The sequence below is a fragment of the Cucurbita maxima genome, unplaced genomic scaffold, assembly GCF_002738345.1.
Source record: "Cucurbita maxima cultivar Rimu unplaced genomic scaffold, Cmax_1.0 Cma_Scf00027, whole genome shotgun sequence".
NCBI lineage: Eukaryota > Viridiplantae > Streptophyta > Magnoliopsida > Cucurbitales > Cucurbitaceae > Cucurbita > Cucurbita maxima.
Window position 1 is genome coordinate 3,184,059 of NW_019272043.1, and position 18,378 is coordinate 3,202,436.

General features: G+C 34.8%; 4 protein-coding genes across 16 annotated transcripts in view; 2 read left to right on the forward strand and 2 right to left on the reverse strand.

Annotated features, from left to right (window-relative positions):
* The window catches only part of LOC111499531 (F-box protein At2g16365-like), a 5,396-nt gene extending 804 nt beyond the window's left edge, over positions 1–4,592 (forward strand). For 2 of the 13 annotated variants that reach the window (XR_002720947.1, XR_002720949.1), the window contains exons 2-5: positions 187–1,597; positions 1,808–1,833; positions 2,279–3,306; positions 3,412–4,161. Coding sequence is in view for 1 of the 13 variants with exons in the window: in XM_023151097.1 (XP_023006865.1) it covers positions 217–1,597; positions 1,808–1,833; positions 2,279–3,034 (2,163 nt within the window). In the remaining 12 variants the exon portion in view is untranslated. Of the gene's footprint in view, positions 1–186; positions 1,598–1,807; positions 1,834–2,278; positions 3,382–3,411; positions 4,162–4,263 lie in introns of those variants that run through there. The other 11 variants (XR_002720955.1, XR_002720956.1, XR_002720946.1 and 8 more) reach the window with 11 other exon arrangements.
* Positions 3,584–6,145, reverse strand: LOC111499532 (SNF1-related protein kinase regulatory subunit gamma-1-like). The gene is made up of 7 exons (XM_023151098.1): positions 5,967–6,145; positions 5,698–5,858; positions 5,511–5,624; positions 5,274–5,432; positions 4,458–4,540; positions 4,167–4,358; positions 3,584–4,010 (listed from the first exon to the last, which is right to left on the reverse strand). Exons 1-7 carry the CDS (start codon positions 6,085–6,087, stop codon positions 3,611–3,613), a joined length of 1,230 nt encoding a protein of 409 aa, XP_023006866.1. The 5' UTR covers positions 6,088–6,145; the 3' UTR covers positions 3,584–3,610.
* Positions 6,146–7,113: 968 nt separating this feature from the next.
* LOC111499553 (glucose-1-phosphate adenylyltransferase large subunit 1-like) lies at positions 7,114–11,199 on the reverse strand. Its single transcript, XM_023151134.1, has 15 exons — positions 10,888–11,199; positions 10,513–10,731; positions 10,306–10,428; positions 9,559–9,729; positions 9,364–9,456; positions 9,195–9,278; positions 9,044–9,099; positions 8,856–8,949; positions 8,547–8,732; positions 8,340–8,420; positions 8,186–8,272; positions 8,005–8,109; positions 7,813–7,919; positions 7,673–7,733; positions 7,114–7,587 (listed from the first exon to the last, which is right to left on the reverse strand). The coding sequence occupies exons 2-15, from the start codon at positions 10,723–10,725 to the stop codon at positions 7,486–7,488; spliced, it is 1,563 nt and encodes a 520-aa protein (XP_023006902.1). The 5' UTR covers positions 10,726–10,731; positions 10,888–11,199; the 3' UTR covers positions 7,114–7,485.
* Positions 11,200–16,508: 5,309 nt separating this feature from the next.
* LOC111499556 lies at positions 16,509–17,695 on the forward strand. The gene has a single exon (XM_023151140.1). The coding sequence runs from the start codon at positions 16,848–16,850 to the stop codon at positions 17,592–17,594; it is 747 nt and encodes a 248-aa protein (XP_023006908.1). The 5' UTR covers positions 16,509–16,847; the 3' UTR covers positions 17,595–17,695.
* The last annotated feature ends 683 nt before the right edge of the window (positions 17,696–18,378 follow it).

Consider the following 18,378-nt stretch of genomic DNA (forward strand, 5'->3'; position numbering starts at 1 on the left):
TTTTTTTTTTTTTTTTTTTTTTTTTCTACTTGCTGAATTTAATGAACTTCTGGTTTGGCTGAATTCGAAGTATGTTGTAAACCTGTGCCTTTTCCTCATCTAGGGTTTTTGGTTGATTTGATTTTACTTCTCTGTGTGGAATGATAATAATTATTCTGAATTCTTTTTGTTTCGGACACTTTTCAGGTGCTAGCAGTGAGGGATTGTTCTGTTACCATGTCTGATCATATCATGAAGTCATACCAAGAAGGGAAGGGAACGTCAATGCGGCCCTACCATTCAGTTTGGTTGGCTCATTGGTCACGTCCAGGCTGCAAATCAGCAAATGGAGCCTGCAATAATTTATTGACCAGCGGAGAGTCTGATGAAGAGAGTTCTCAAACTAAGAAGCGTCCTTTGCTCGAAGGTCCAATGGCAACTACTATCACTGCAAATCATGACATTGGGTCTGGAGAAGTAGCAGGAGTACGTGCAGATAATACCAACAAAATGACTGAGAGATCTAAGAAGTGCAGGAAAGAAAGGTTAGATTCTGAGCCCTTTTCTATGATCAATGATTCTCAGCATAGAGGGGGTAAATTGGCTCTGAAGATTGAACAGGCTACGGCTAGTCGAGGTGGAGCTTTGAAATTTCATACTGGTTCTAAATCTGAGCACAAAACTTCGTCTCTGGATGGAAAGGGGAGTCAATGGCTATCGCTGCTTGCAGTAGTTCCTGAAAGAGGTAAGCCCAAGAAGGAACAGATAAAGTCCAAAGACACACACCAACATGAGGATCCCAGTAAGTTCCTTAACAACAATGCCCCAACTGTTTCACCATTTGTTGGAGATGAGACTGTGGCATCAGCTTCCAACTTTGTACCTTATGAAATGAGTAATCTGTTCCCATTCTCCACATGTGAACAAAGTATCAACAACGAACCAAATTCCTGTTTGGCATCCAAAAAGCAGGTTGAGAATACTAATTTCCATACTTATTCTACTCTTTTTGTTCAAGAGACAAAAATCAACCAACTTTTGGATACAACGCAAGCTACAAATGCACTGTCAAGGCAGCACATGAGAACGTTTTTACTGCATAATCCCTCTTCAAGCAATCTTGACCAGCCAAATCCATACCCCATACAATGTGACACTAGGAAAAATAGTTCAAATGCCTTACCCTTTCAAAGTCAGGACAACCATTCAGACACTGCCTTACCAGAATACTTATACCATGGAGGTTACTCAATGCAGAGGCTTCCATTTTCTGTACACGACGTGGAAACTATGAGAATATGTACCACCGTAGACTCTGTTGGACAGGCGCTCAGGGGTCCTCCAAAATTTTGTCAGACAACTCACCGTTTAATGATCACTAAAAAGACTGATGTTGACTTGTATGAAGGTCAGGCGTTTAGAGGGAAAGTGGCATCTACCAATCTCAAAGAGGAAACTGCACGTGCGCTTCTTGGTTCATCCACCAATTTAGGCAGAGACGATCAGAAGGAAAATGAAGATCTTGGAAATACGAGGAGTGCGACTTCTTTGAGCAACGAGTCATCATCTGAGACTGATATTATGGACATGGATGCATACCAAGACAACCATTCGAGGGGTATGCCTTTGTAGTTTCTATTCTTTGATTCTTCCATTTTTGCTTGACGCTTGAAATAACAAAAGAAAAGGCAAAAGTATCGATTCACTGGATCACTAATGAATCATCTACGGTACCCATTAGTTTGCTTAGTTCCAATTACGAATTTGTTATCATTTGTTTCTTCATTTGTGTTCCCTTCTAACTTATGGGTTTGTCCTCCTCTTGCAGACGTGGATACATCAGAAGCAGATAAGGTAAGATGGAGCCTATATGAGGTTTCACTCTATTAAGCTCATTCCCTTGCATGTCAAATCAAATTTATGCTGTTAGTCACGAACCATTATAAGCCTACTGCCGTACGCAATACTGCTATCAACCTATGTTTTCCTTTCGGTTTATTCCATCTTGTTTTGAGATCGTATGTTCTTTATTTCCTCCCCGTTTTCCCTCCCTTTCTTCCCATGATAAAATTTTAAGTCTTGATTTTCATGATTCCCAAACGTCCAAATGGATTGGTCCAATAGAAACTTTTATTTGCTTGGATGTTCATCAAAATACAAATGCAGAATGGATGGTTAGCTCATCAAGCCTCGTACATGTTAATTACCGTTGGAATTGATGGTATTGGAGGATTATGTCGAAGAATTTTCAACTGTTACGAAGTTTTTTACTGAACTAAAATGGCTCTGGGATTTGCAGGAGTTGAGGAGTTCAAAATCACCACTGCTCTCTGTGAGTGCAACTGGTTCGGTTAGAAAGCAAATTGGAGGTCCGCTGCCGAAGAAAAGATTACTTAATATAAACGAAAGGCCACCCAATCGTTCTACTTCTACAAGCCTGATGGAAAACGGGGAGTCAAGTACCTCTAAAACACAAACTTTAGATGCAGAACACCTCCTTTCAAATGCTGAGCAGCAAAGGTTTTTGAATTCCATTGTCCCTCCAGATGACTCTTCTAAACGGGAGATAGACAGTGGGTGGGTTAAACGTCTTAGGCCATGCGCTTCAGAGTCTGTTCATGACTCAAAGAGCACGAAAAAGGTGGAAGAGTCTTCCTGTGATAAAGCCAATCAGCTCTTCAATAAAATGAAACGCAGCTCAACCAGCTCTGATCGCTCTAGGGGTCCACTCCATGGACAAGAGCAATTGGCGGTTGGCCAAACGGCTACTATAGTAAAAGCTAGTGACTTGTGCAGCAACTTGAGATTAAAAAATCGAGAAATGATACTCTCCAGTCCCTGGATTCGAAGATTATGTCATAATAGATCAACATCTTCTGAACGAAATCTTGAAACTGCTGTGGTTCACAAATCACAATGTTCTAGGCCAATTTTAAATAAGCCAATGCCCAGTATAGCTGCTATGGCATTGATGGGCAAGACAGTGACTGGGCTTCAGCCATGTGAGTTCATCAGAAGAGGATCTTCACTGGTCTGGAATACCGAGGGTATTTGACAACCCTCTTAAGTTTCGACACTACTGATATCTTGAAATGGAGTTATTTCTATCGAACTCCTGGCCATCATCAACTCAGACCCAAGTAGTTTGAACTGCTAGAGAGCTAAATTAAGCTTCTGGATAAGCTCGTTACAGTTGCCACCACTGCCTGAATGGAAGAATGGTTCCTTTATATGGTTTTGTGCTCGATTATTCACGATGTATCTCCTGGGGCTGAAGGCAAACGTGAGCATCCACCCATTTACAGTAAAGAAACGAGCAACGAGCCTGTATACAATTCTATAATTTTGAATGATTTTGTATTCTGCGTGGTTCTTTCTCAATATATGCTACCACTTTTTGCACATGATTTTAGCGTTTCTCACTTTTTCCAGGAAGAAAACTAACATACAACCATTATATGGTTGAAGTGGTTAGAGGAACAACATTCAGTAGTCCGAAGCTGTCAATATCAATATAGGATGGAAATTTGTGGAGTCTTGACCAATCAGGTAATGGAAACCATGCAGATGAACAACCCCACCTCTTCTCTGGTACATTATTTTCCTCAGATGGTTAAACTCAGCTCATTATCTAAGATCTTTTGTTACAAATTAAGGTTCCATTTCTAATCTGACAGCCAGTATGTTCCAGAGCAGATTCAAAAAAACCGCCTCCTTGAATGGTTGAATCCATACAGGGCGGAGCAAACTGAGTTATTACGTCTCCCACGGTGAGTATCCCTGTTGCTTGGTGGGAACTATTGACAAGAAAGCTGAAACTGCTATTTGTTTCTGCCATAGTTTTCATCACTTGCTTCAGAGTGTCATCTCTCCTGATGGTGACTGGAGTGTGCATATTTGGAACTTTGCACTTAACTAGAGGACGAGCGCTCGACAAGGTAAGTGCCCTCTGGCCCCCTTTGACTGTTGGGTTAGAGTCTGCTTGTTCTTTACTCGATTCCATATGCATGAACTCCTTCACTGTTAGCCTCCTGCAATTCATCACTAACGATCCATTGGCAATGGCATCTCTAAGCTTAAATCCTTACCATATGCTATTGTTTAAATTACAAGTTCAGTCTTTAAAATTTTGAATGTGAGGATTTATTCAGATCATCAAAACAAAGAAGGGCTTCAAATGAACTTACTTTCTATTATGAAATAGATCTTCCTTCTCCAATAGAAGATATGTGTCGCTGTTCCTCAAACAACCAATGAGGCTCTTACTTTCCCTATCTGTTACAGCAACTGCACCCATTTGTTTCTCCCATAGTAAATGAAAGGCTTCCATAATGTTTTGATCGCCATAGACGTGAAGAACATTCTCTTCATTATGAAACCTGAATTGACAATGATCAAGAAAGGAAAAGGAAGCAATTATGTTATTCAATTCCATATAGATCAATCTGTTATTCATGTGATGGTGTGATGTTCCTTACCGAAACTTCGATATAACTTTGTCCACTATGCTGTCAAACCACTCCAAGCCACTTGATTCCAGAAGCATATGAATTACTGCATTCTGTCATAGAACGCAAACGATTTCAAACACTTGATAAACCTGAAAGGCTCGATTATAAGAAAACCATAAACTTTGTATTTTGTTTAATAAAATACTCATATTCCTTCCAAAGTTAGAATATTACCTTGACCTACCTTTATAAAGGTTTCAAAATTGTGCTTGGAGTAAGAATCCTTCGGAATGTTGAATGGAGAAGTCAACAGGTGAAACACGGTAATCCAGGCAAGTATGTTTGATCTTTCCATCAACCCAGACCCACTCCACTCCACTCCACCACTAGCAGATTTCTTCTTTTGGACTTTCCCTTTCAGGTTTACTCTCAAAGTTTCTACACTTTTATAAGGAAGGCTTTGTTCCCCTCTCTCCAACCAACCAATGTGGGATTTGATCTCACAGTCCACCTCCTTTAAGGCTCAATGTCCTCGTTCCACTCATTAATTGATGTGAAATTTCACACTAACATTCTAACAAATTTTACTCGAATAGTTTTGAAATATTTATGAGCGATACGGGTAATATTGCTACTTCACTTTAGGCCAACCTGAAATGACTTAACCCTCTGAACTTTACTTTAAATAGAGAAGTCTAGCTACATAGTTAGCTGAAACCTTATGATTTGCCTTCTGCTTCCTAGCCCCCCCACCCATAAACCATCTAATCTGATTGATATCTCTAAGTCTGATTGCTAAGCTACAAAACCAATATCAAAGGTTTATGAAGCAGTAGAAAGTACCTTTGTAATGAAACCAACGACGTGAGAATTGCAGAGCTGAACTACAGGAACAGCCTGCAACCGATGCTTTGAAAGCAATAGCAGAACATGGAAAAGTGTATCCCTCATCCCTACTGGGAAATAAGGATCCCACAAAAATGTCTTCCCTAACTCACCCACCTGAAATTTCCCCAAAAACCCACCAAAACTTATCAGAAAGAAACCATGGAATGCAACAATCAAACAAGAAACAAACACCTTGGTTTGGCCAATATGTGGATTCTGTTCAAGAAAACTCAGAATCCCACGAACATTCTCTTGAGTTTCCTCTGCTTGAATGCATTTGATTTCATCCTCCAACTTCCCAATCTCCTAAGCCAGTTCATCATTCAGCCATTCAAGATCAAAACCCTTCAAAACAATACCCATTGAAATTTCAAACTACCTGAATACACCATAGAAGCAAGCTTGAGAGATGGACAAAGCCAATGAACCGATCGGGAAATCCCTCGCTGGTGACATCGGCTATGAGAGCACAATCCACATTCTTCTTAAACATAACCCTTATTGCATCCTTAACACAGTCCCCAGTCTTCACTTCCAAGACTTGTGTGGAAAGAAACAGATTAGATCATACCAGAGAAGGGATTTCTGAATTGGCATTAAAACAAACAGGTTGCGTGCAAAGGAAAATAGTGAAGGAGATGGGGTTACCGAGGGCGGATTTGATGCCGGAGATGGAACTGACGGGGATGCGATCGAAATATTGTTGTAAAGCTGTGGCGGAATCGATCTCCGGGGTGCTTTGGGATTGGTTCGATTCAGGCTGAGCCATTTTTTGTGATCCAGTTGCGTCTTCTTCTTCTTCTTCTTCTTCTTCTTCTTCTGGTTTCTAGTTCTCCAGATCTTTAACTGCAGGGGTAGAGGAAGTGTGTGCAGTGGCTATATTCTTCTCCACGATCTTAAATGGATCTTGGACTGCCACGTGTTGATCTGAAATGGATCTTTGTCTGCCATGTGTCATAATCCTTTTCTGTGAAAACGACAGGTTGGAGTTTGAGTTGCTGACAACAAAAAATAGATTTCTCCAAAAAGGAAAAGAAAGAGAATAAAAAATGGGACATATTATGCAAGTTTGCAATATTAGACCTTCCCCCTAAAAGATTAGCATTTCACTTTGCTAAGCCATATTTTATTTTTATAATTGTTTTAATTCAACATCGAGTAATTCCATCGGACATTCTTTTTTGTTGGGCATGTTTTTGTATTCAAGCTAATTTACGATGCAACTATTCTCTTGGAACGAGTACAGGATCGTAATTATAAACGAGTGCATGACCCTAATAATTTTTTTTTTTTTTTGTCAGAAAGTCGTTGAAAATGTGGACATAGATAGTGAGTGCTTGGCTATCGTCGGCAACTAGAAAAGTCATGCGATGAGCACAACCCTCGTGTTTGGTGTCTATTAATTCAGTCCTCGACCTCCACAAACCGTCTTTACCTTCTTATTTACCTTGTAAAAGAGTGAAATCAGTCTCATTAATGTTGTCTCTCTTTTGCTATATCCGAAACTCTCTTTCTCAAGTGGGTTTGAGATATCCAATTGCTAAGCTTCCTCTCCTTGTGCATAGCTTCCCTTCTTTCACTAACTCACTGTTCACCTCACTCACTTTAGGCGGGACCAATCCATAGTCGTGCCAGAGGTCGCATAAATTGTCACACCTACAACTTAACAAAATTGGGAGAGAATCAATAGATTCCTTTTCAAGAGCGATTCATCCTTTCCTAATACTACATACCACACCACACGATATGATACAAAACATACACTAATTTAGCAAAGATAGGAGTGAACATGCCATTAACCAAAAATTTTGATATTGATTTCAATATGGAAGTGTCACCAAATATCAATGAAATGATAAAAGGCAACAATTATGAAGAATACATAAAGATATAGTTTTTATGTACATAAAGATGAATCTGGGTGAGTAGTAGTAGCCACTCTTATTTAGAGAGAATTACACTAAAGATTTGCAATCTCCAGTTAACATCTCCCCTTATATGTTATACTAAAAAGCAACTTTCTTTGCTCCAAACCTATCTATAAATTCATCTTTGTCACTATAATCCTTCTTCTTCTCAGCCTAAATGCTGCAAATGCCATTCTTCAGCTGTCACAGAGCATGTTCTTCCCCTCTAAACATGTCGAGACTGAGACCTCGAGACCGGTTTATATGACCGTGCCGTCCTTGATCGTTGCCTTTTCCATTATAATGGTGATTCCCGACCGAACGTAGAATCCGTGTTCGGGTCGATCTGCTTCTTCGACACCCTGAAATTGACAAAGATACAGATTAAGAATGCCTGGAGGTTTTGGGATTGAATGTAGTTTGTCGAACCGGGTTGGATGCGCTTACTTCTTTGTTCATGATGATGACGTCTTTCCCAATCTTCACGTTCTTATCGATTATGCAGTTCCTGCAGCAAACCCAAGCCCGACATGAACACTGTTGAAACGTTGTTGTGCAGTATTTCAAGGTTCGAGTCGACAACTTACCTGATTTTCGTGTTTTGTCCGATCCCAATAGGGACTTTTCCCTCAGCTAGCAGAGCTGCAATTTCGAGTTCAGTTTGGTAATTGTCTGCACCCATCATTATAGTATCCTGTAAGAAAGAAGACAGCAACCTGAGTTACAAACTCTCGTGTTCATCTAACCAGCCGCCGTGTCTTACAAACTCTAGTGTTCACCTGAAGTTCGACACCGTAGTCTAATCTTGACCGTTCACCGATTACCGAATGCTGGATACTACATTCTCTCAGAAAGCATCCATGTGAGATTATGGCATCAACGATCTGCAAAACCCAGTCGAAGCTTAAGACCAGAGTCCTAAAGACAGAGCCGAGAATCAGATTGGTTTTATTGATATACCTGACATTTATCAATCTTGGTTGGTGGTAAAAATCGAGGCGATGTATAGAACGGCGTCTTGGGGTCGTAAAATTCAAACTTAGGAAACTGTAAACAAGTGAAAAATCGATAATCAATGGCGACTAAAGTGAAAAATTCAGTAAATGAAAGCTACCTCTTCCGTGAGGGCCAAGTTTGCTTCATAGAAGGTCCTGATTGTTCCAATGTCCTCCCAATAGTCTCTAAATACAAATGCCTTGGAGAAAAAGGAAGCAATAAAGAGAAGTTACACTCATATGAATATATCAATGAAGTCGAAATAAAAAAAGCTCGGTCGGTTCAAAAGTTCTTTTAAGGTCTAGCAGTCGGACTCGATTCTTACTTGGACGTTGTGCTCCTTTACAGCTGCTGGAATGATTTCCGAGCCGAAGTCGTTAGATGTAGGATATCTCCACTTTAAAAGGTTTAGCAAAACGTCCGTTTTGAAAACGTAAACGCCCATTGATGCAATGTAAGGGGACTTCAACGCCTCCTCCCGAGACAAACCTAATGAAGTTGTATCCACTCGCTGAAGAAAACCGATCAGTTAGGGTGATTAAACGCACGAGCCTTATTCAGCCAAGAAAGATCATTTCCATGTATGGCAAGATTCATAGTTTATAACCATTCTATATGTTCTTCAATATTTTACCATTGCATTCAAATGGGCACCCTTTGGCTTCTCCGAAAACTGGATAATTCGACCTCTACTATCGAGTTTCACCAATCCATAGTCCGATGCACGGCTGCAAAGTTGCGGAGTAAATGAAATAACGTATGAGAGCTCTAAAATTCTAAGTAAAAAACGGAATCAAAAGGTAAAAGGTATGTTGATAAGACCTGTCGTCCACAGGCGCGCACGAGATTGAAATATCAGCGTTTCTATCCACGTGATTCTGTGTCCAATCGTAGCATATGATATGATTTTCGACATATAGAACAGAAGCTATTATCACTAATGAGCACGGGCGCTCAAAAATAAAGTTGTTACCTGCACAAAGTCCATATAGTCCATTCTGTACATGTGATCCCCTGCCAAAATTAGAATGTTTTCGACATTTCTGTTCTTCGCATCCTACAAGAATTAATACGCGAATAGCTTTACGATATCGATAAAGAGAAGTTCAGCCATAACAAAAGAAAATAACTCTGTTATGTACCTCGAACACCCAAATAAATTGTCTCACAGCATCTGCCGTTCCTTGGAACCAGTACATCCCAGATTTCCCGGGTGTTTGAGTGGCTGCAAGAACCTGTATATCGAGAGTAAGCTCAGGATCATAACGATTTTCGACATGCTAGGAAAAGATTAGCTCCCTCTTTTTATCATTAAAGTTCACAGTTTATCAGTATACCTCCACGAATCCTTCTCCAAAGTTGACACCATTTCCGAAGTACGTTCGTGAAATATGACGATTCAACGAAGCAGAGTTGAACTGGGTAAGCACAAAAATTTTGTTGATCCCACTGTTGAGGCAGTTGCTCATTGGAATATCTATAAGCCTATAGCATCCTCCAACTGGAACCTGCAAAAACGAGTAGACGATCAAATTGCATAACTCAACCAACCGATTAGTCTACTAAACAAACGAGATAGTACTTGATGATGAATAATTCGAACTACATGATTACACCAGGTAAAATGGCAGAAGTTAAATTGAAAACCGCATTTTCAACGCACTTGTAACAGCCCAAGCCTACACTAGTAAATATTATCCGCTTTGGCTTGTATCACCGTCAGCCTCATGATTTTAAAACGTGTCAATCAAGGAGAGGTCTCCACACCTCAATAAGGAATGCTTCGTTCTCCACTCCAACCAATGTGGGATCTCACAATCCATCCCTTTGGGGGCCCGTTGTCCTTACTAGCACTCGTTCCCCTCTCCAACTAATATGGGATCTCACAATCCACCCCCCTTGGGGGCTAGCGTCCTCACTGGCCCTCGTTCCCTCTCTAACCGTGGGATCTCACAATCCACCCCCTTTGGAGCTTCACAGACACTCATTCCTCTCTCCAATCGAGGTGGAATCTCACGATAATTTTGATAGAAAAAATAACTTCATCTGTTCTAAGAAACACAGCAACATTAGTAAGAACTTACAGCAGGTGTGGCCAATCTTCTAGTAAGGGGAAACAGATGAGTCCCAGCACCTCCTCCCAATATGATCGAAGCAACATTCTTGGGGTTAACTTTGACTGTATGAAACGGTGGAGCTTGAATGCTCTTCAAATCCAATCCAAACAGTTAAGAATCAATCAAAATCAAGATGGGCATTGATCAAACTTCCAGAAATAACAATAAACTCACCGCAGCCTCCTTGGTAATATTTAGTGTAGCAACAACAGAAGCAGCACCATTAGAGGTGAGCTTCAAAGCTTTATTCTCAGATTTCAAACTCTTTGCTAAGCGATTAAACAAAGCATTATTATCCAAACTTCCTCTAACTTTCTCCCCATAAAATCCATTCTGATTCAGACACAGATGGGAATTGGGTTTGAAGGACAAAAAGCAGGAATCCATAGCTCACTACACAAAAACCAAATCCAAATACAAATACAAATCAATCGCTCAGAAATGGCACAAAATACAATCAAATTCAAATCCCAATAAAGCAAAACCCCAAATCAAAGCAAGCATTTAGCGTACAGATCACAGAAACAAAAGAAAAATGCAAGAAATCACCTGAGAAATTGAAAGGGGAAGCAATCGGAGGAGGAGAAGGCAGAGGGATTGAATGAAATGGGGCAAGAAGAAGGGAAAAGCGTGGGAGATTACGAAGAAAGCGGTGGAATAAGGGCATGTAAGTGAGTGAGAAGAGGTCTCTGAATCAGGAGGCTTTTATACTAAAAAAAGGAAAATGAACTCGATGGATCAACGGCTTCTTCTTCTTCCTTCTTTGCATTTCCCACAACACCCGATTTGTAACTACCATCCGCGATTTCTACGCCGCATGCAACCAGGAATACTTAAGAACATTTGGCGCTGCTTTTGTACCCTTTTTTTCTTTTTTTTTTTGGGGAATATATTATATATATTTTAAGGAATTTAGTGTTAAAAAAATTATTCGAGTTTTACAGAATTAGATATACGAGAGAAATATTATAAAAATATCTCAATTTTGTATCTAACCGTAGTTTGGAATTAAAGATACACACGAAGTTGGGTTGGGTTGCGTTGAGTTGGAGAATCTTTTGAACCTAACACGAAATTTCAGATTAGTCATCTAAGTAATCCGAATAAAATTCACCGAATAGAACCAGTTGGGTTGTCATATGTTTTTTTTATTATTATTTAAGAAATTTAAAATATTATAAAACTCAAATATCCGTAAAAGTAGGATAGAATTAGGTTGAATTGTAACCTTATTAAAACAAATGTCAACTCACGAATATATTCGAATTTTTTTTCGAATTTTTTTTCGAATCTATTCTGTCTGAGTTGAGTAATATGAATGGGTCATATCGACCTTTTATCTGATAAATGCATCCCTTCTAGAAGTCGGGTTTGTTGCACGTATTATCTCTAGAATTACTATAGTTATTTGAGTAATAAATACCGAGTCATTCGCAGTTTCTTAATTTGAATTAGTTTATGCTTATATACGTATGGCTTAATCAATCAGGTAGCATTCTGACACGACATTGCAATCTACTTGCCATGAATAAACAATATTTAAAACACTTTTAATATTTAAAATACCGACATCGTACCTTAACTAAATAATATTTAAAATTTAATTATTTATTTTCAGTCATTTTCATACAAATATTTAAACATAAATAACATTAAATTCAACTAAATGATGATAAAGTCACTCCAACTCTTCTATATTACATTACTAAATATCTCAATAATCATTTCCTTTTTTAGCCCTTATATGTAATTAATGGGTTTGTTTAATTTATTTTGTAATTAATAAAGGTTAAAATCCAAATCTTTAAATTTTATTTAAATAATTATTTTGATTTTTGTTCGGCTCGAAATTATGTGACTATTACTGTATTTTAATGATTTGATATAAATGTACAGTGGATAAATGAAATTTTTTTAAATAATTAATAAAGAATAACTCGACAACCCAACCCAACCTAACCCAAATACAGAAGGTTTGGGTTGGGTTGCTCGGGACATTAACTCAATTAATTTCAAATTTTGAGTTAATTCAAAATATTTCTTTAACCCAATTCGTGTACACCTCTAGTTATTATAAAATATTCGAAACCTGTTATTAATTTACTAAAAATAAAATAAAAAATTAAAATTAAACTGTCAACCTTAAAAATCAAAATAAAATTTAAGCTAGATATTATTATTATTATTTAATAAACATATATAAAAAAATATGTGTTTTATTATAATTGTTTAGAAGTTTATTTTTATTTTAGACCACTTTTTTTTTTCGAATTATTCTAATAAATCTCAAAATCTCTGCTCTTTACCCATGACTTTAGGGAGTTTTATTTTATTATTTTTTTAAAATATCTCTTAATTTAACTACTTTTTTAATATATATATATATATATATATATATATATATATATATATATATATTAATAAAGGATAATATATGTTTATTTATTTATTTTAATGAAAATTTGATTTCTTTCCTAAGAGAGACTTTAATTTGTAATAATAAGGCAATATTATTAAATTTATTACAATATTTTATAAATTTAATAGAAATTATATAAAAATGGTTTAAAATTCGTTTTTTTTTTTAAACATATAAAAAATGGAAAAAAAATAATTGTGGGAACATGATCCCCTAGCATTTTCGATAAAGAATCCTTAAAATAGGACTCGAGAGATAGAGAGATAAAGATTTTCCTCTTCCCCATCTCAATCCGGTGGACATCTCTAGTGGCAAAGGTTCATGTCGTGGTTGTACTGTAAAATCGGTGGATGTAGAGCCTTTTGGTCAAGTTATCGAGACAACATTAAAATAATTTTTAAATAAGAAAATAAAACTATGTATATATTATAAAATGAAATAAATAAATAAATAAATAAATAAAATATAAGGTAAGATTTGATAGCTAATAAGCGGCCAAAGGGAAAGAAGAGCATGAAAAGGATTGGTAAACAATAACCGTACACGTGTCGAAAAACTGACGGCTAACTTTCATGTATTATTATTATTAATACTCCTATTTTCCGTGTTGGCAAAATGGTGGACCACGTGTGTTGGCGGCAGTGTGATTTAATATCTTTCTCGGGACAGGTGGACTCCCAAACAAGCATTAACTTACAAAAATCCACGTCATGATTTTATTCCATGTCATCAAAACCCTGTCCACACAACCAACTATTCTTCATATTTTATTATAAAAAACAAAATATCAAAGAAAACTGTTAATACTTATTTCAAAAAATATTCATAAATTTTGAAAATGTTTTAAAAATATTTTTTAATTTTCATTTAAAAAAATAATAATTTTTAAAAGTTTTAATTAATACCTTCAACTTTTAATAAAAATATTAAAAATTTCAAAAATATTTTTATAATTAGTACACATTTCAAAAATATTTATGAATTTTAAAAAATAATGTTAAAAATTTTGGAGATAATCTATCCGATGATCTTTTTTTATAGGTAAAAATGTATTAGGAAACTTTTTAAATTTTAAAAATATTTTTTTCAATTTAACTTTTTTTTTTAAGGGAAAGTTATTACAAACCTTGGAAGAATAAATATATTTATCAACAAAATGTAAAAAAGAAACTTTGGAAAATATATCATTTTTTATATAAAAAGATCCTTTAAAAAGTATATTATCTTTTATCAAAAGTTACATATAATTAAAAAAAATTAAAAAAATTGAAAAATGTGTACGTTTTTTTCTCTCTCAAGATTATCAATTTATTATTTTTTTATCAAAATTCATCAAAACCCTTTAAAAGATATTACTTTTTTTTTTCGAATATTAGATAAATAAAAATAAAAAAACGTTGAAAAATACATTATCCTTTTATATAAAAAAAAGTAGTCACTTTTTAATGTTTTATTTATTTATTTAAAATAGGATTTCACTTAATATCTTTAAATGAAAAAAAAAAAAAAACACACTTTTAATCTAAACATGTAACGACCTATTTTTTTAGCACGACTTTATCTTTTTGCGTGGGGCGTTTTTGAATTCGTCTATTGAACCTTATTCTTGTTGGTCTTCGCACACGATTTGGTTCATGCATTTGATGGGCTTGGCTTTAAGGATGGGCTAGATTTATGTGGTTTCTCGTATCTACATGGGTTTGGTGACAAAGATCCAACTCGACTCAACCTAACCCACACAAAAAAAAAAAAAAAAAAAGGTTGATTCTATGTGGACGGTGTGTCTCCTACGATGGTAGGAAATACTGTCGGCAATGTGTTTTTAAAGAAATAGATGGATGATTCGAATCTAAAATCGAAGCAATGAAGAGGTGAGGAAAGAGACCCTACGAAGGTTGATGATCCTTTGGTAGATATATCTTGGTGCAAGGTTTAATATATGTAATGAACAGCTCAAACTCACCGCTAGTAGATATTATCCGTTTTATTGTGAGATCCTACGTTGTCCTCATTTGCTTTTTTTCCTTTTAATCTCTCCATAAAAAATAACCATTTAAATCTTATTATAATTTAGGGTAGATTTTAATTCTATTTCATAGTTTTTAATTTTAAAAAATTAAATTATCAAATACTATTTTTTTTATATGGGTGTTTGTTATTTTCTAATCTAATTTTCACGTTATTTAATATTTATTCTTATATTATCTTTCGCGTATATAAGTTTTAGGTTCTTATTGGTTGATTGTTCTTATTGGTTGATTTTTTTGGACCGTCCTATTCACTTATTGATCCAATTCTAGTCTATTTGTTCGTTGATCTTGGGTCGGTTTCCTAACTTTTATATTTGTCTAAAAAAGACTCTACGGTTAGTTTTGAATAGAAACCATTAGTATTTTATTTTTCACAAATACCTTTAAAATTTTAAAAAGTTTTATTAATGCCCTCCAACTTTAAAACAAAATTCAAAAATATCTTTGTTCTTAGTACCATATTTAAAAAATACACCTGAAATTTTAAAAGTAATATTAACGCCATTTACTATTATAAAAAAAATTCAAAAAAATAATTACCAACAATATATGGATGAAAGTAGTCTATTAATACTTCATATATTATTTTTAAATTTTTTAATATTACTTTCGAAAATATAGATTTTTTTAGAAGTGGGTAATGGTAAGAGATTTTTTTTTTTTTTTTTTTTTTTTTAAGTTTAAAGGTATTTTTAAAATTTTGTTGAAATAATTTTGAAAATTAAAGAGTATTTTTGAAATGGATAAAAATAAATTTTTTTTTTTTTTAGAAATTTCAAAGAATTATTTTAAAATTGTTTATAAGAATTATTATTTTTGTTAATTTAGCGTATATTTTATTTTTTAACTTTGTTCTTTAATCTAACAATAGTTGTGGCCGAATGTCAGATGGGACTGACGGACGGGACATAAATGTTAAATTGAATGGCAATTAAAAGGCTAATAAAAGGGAAAAAGAAATTCCCAAAAGGACTGATTGGTTGAATAAGAACGCGCCACGTGGCATTCCCTTAGTGAGTAAGAAAGTGAATGTGGCATCTCCACTTGGATTCCATATTTCCAACTGTTTCACCCTTTGTCCACTTGGCATTTTTCAACTAATATCTGTTTGTCCAGTCAGCAAATATATATATATATATATAACAATCCATTAATATTTTAAAATATTCTCAAACAGATGTTCGATTTTTTCACTTCTTTTTAACTTAAATAGAAATTTTAAAAAAACAAGTTAATAAAAAAATATTTTTTTTACAAAATCGACGTCCAAATATTAAAATCAAATATAAAAAAATGGATACCATTCTAATTTACTTTAATAATTCTTGGAAATCAATATATATATATATATATATATATATATATATATATATATATATATATTTGGAATAAAGAGAAGTAAAGAAAAAACTATTATCCTAATATCAACGAACATTTATTTATTATTATTATTTATTTTTCAAAATATAATCTCCAAGGACTGGGCTGTCTACCTTTTATGGTCATGGATTTATTCTATTCCATTAATAATTTTTAATAAATAATTTAAAAATGGTGTTCTAGACAAAAGGCTTCAAATTGCATAATTTTTTAAGAACAGAATATAAAGTAATTGGAATATATATTAATTAGAGAGGAAAAAGTAATTTTATGTGACTATAAATATCAGTCCTACTTCCATCAAAACACATTGAAACTTAGGCATTTATAAAAAAAGAACAATAAAACTACTTGAAGAGAAAAAAGAAAGAAAGAACCAAAAAAAAAAAAAAAAAAAGTGGAGATTACTCTGTTTTTCTTTGTTCCTCAAATTTTGTCTTGTTGATTTTCTCTCTGTTTCCATGCTTCCAATCGCCAAATTTTTTTGCAGCATCGTCCAGTTTCCTGGAAGTGATTCCACTGGAGATGATTGTTGCGGTTGGATCGACGAATTTGACGGAGAAGGAATTTGTTTACCAGTGACATTGATTTGATTTTAGCTGATCGTCTTTATAAATTCTGTTGTTGTTGTTGTTGTTGTTGTTGTTGTTTTCACTGGATTGATTTTGTTGTTTCTGGAAATGGAGTCTGTCAGTTTCTGCGATATAAGAACGGAGAGGATGAACACAATTCTTAAGTATCGACAGCTCAGGAAAATTGCTAACCTGTTTCGGTTCATCGAGCTGTGTTTGATTCTCGTCGTGATCTCGAAATTATCTATCCATCTGCCGAGCGCCTTCAAGAATTTTGGAGAGTACTTCCGGTGCTTGTCGATGACTTTGATTAGTCCTCGCTTCGTGTTTCTGATCGGAAACGCGATAGTCATCACTCTGTTCGCTAAATCGGGACAGTTCTCTGGTACGGATCTGAGCAAGAAGAATTCGGTTGCCGATCTTTACGAGGAGTTCATCCAAAACAGCGAGAAGAATCAAAGAACTCGTCGCGCCGAGATCAAGTACCGAATCAAGCAGATCGATAGCGGAAACGTCCATGGCGACGCCTCCATCAAGTATCGAATCCAGCAGATCGATAGCGGAAGCGGCAACGCCTCAATCGTGATAAAGAAAATCGGTAATCCTGAAGAAATCAAACATTATCGGAGGAGTCAGTCGGAGAAAATAGCGGTGGTACAGCGAGAGAATCCGCACAGCAAACTGAGCCGATCAGAAACAGAAAAAAGCAAGAAAATCGTCCGATTGAGTGAAGGAACAGAACAAATCTCGTATCCGGAAGATGGAATGAGCAACGAGGAGTTCCAGGAGATGGTGGAGGCGTTCATAGCGCGGCAGCAGAGGTTGAGAAGGGAGGAAGAATTCTGTGGATTTTAGAAATCAAAGGTTTCACATCTCGTTAATCCTGCAAGTGATTAGGGCAACTGTTCTTGTTAATCTTCAAAAATAAAAAAAGAAAAAAAGAAAAAAAGAAAAAAAAAAAAAAACTTTTGGACTTCAAATTTGAATTAAACATAATTTAATTAATCTGTTAAAATTTTCTAGATCTTTCTAAATTAATCTCTTATAAATTTTTTAAACTTTATCCGAACATAATTTAATTAATATGTTAACTTTTAATAAAATAATAAATTCAACTTTATCCAAACATAAAATATTAGATTGAGAGAAGTATTCTGGTTATTTATTAATATATATTTTTTCATAAAAGTAAATATTAATACGTAAAATATTTATTCATTTATTTTTAAACATTAAATTTTTCTCTATTAACGTGAGATGTCCTAATATAATATTTATTTATTTATAGAATATTAAGTTATAATATTGAAATTTGAGTTTTTGAATATTATATTATATTTTTGTTTATAAAATATTAATGAATCTATTAGAATGTTTTACATTTTTTTTAAAAAAATTATATCGAAAAATGAAATCTATCGGATAAAACAAATTGAAATTAATATTTTTTTTTTTTATAAAAATAAATAAAATTTTTCGAATTCTATGTCCATAATTTTAAAATCTGCAAAAATAAAGGAAAATTTTTGTAAGAATGGAAATTGAAATTATATTTAATAAATTTGTTGAAACTAATAATAAAAATATAATGTAAGTGCTATAATTTTTTTTAATTATTATGAACTAGAGGAGTATATAA

Bases quoted from the DNA above. Each gene is read 5' to 3' on its own strand.
- LOC111499532 (XM_023151098.1), bottom strand. From the start codon at position 6,087: ATGGCTCAGCCTGAATCGAACCAATCCCAAAGCACCCCGGAGATCGAT. The intron at 5,625-5,697 runs GTAGTTTGAAAT...GAACTGGCTTAG, and splicing joins TGCTTCTATGGTGTATTCAG to GAGATTGGGAAGTTGGAGGA. The intron at 4,359-4,457 runs GTAAGGAACATC...TTGTCAATTCAG, and splicing joins AAAGTTATATCGAAGTTTCG to GTTTCATAATGAAGAGAATG.
- LOC111499553 (XM_023151134.1), bottom strand. From the start codon at position 10,725: ATGGATTCCTGCTTTTTGTCCTTCAAACCCAATTCCCATCTGTGTCTG. The intron at 9,457-9,558 runs GTATACTGATAA...CTCGATATACAG, and splicing joins TTGGAGAAGGATTCGTGGAG to GTTCTTGCAGCCACTCAAAC. The intron at 8,733-8,855 runs GTAAAATATTGA...GGTTTTCTTCAG, and splicing joins GTGCCCATTTGAATGCAATG to CGAGTGGATACAACTTCATT.
- LOC111499556 (XM_023151140.1), top strand. From the start codon at position 16,848: ATGGAGTCTGTCAGTTTCTGCGATATAAGAACGGAGAGGATGAACACA.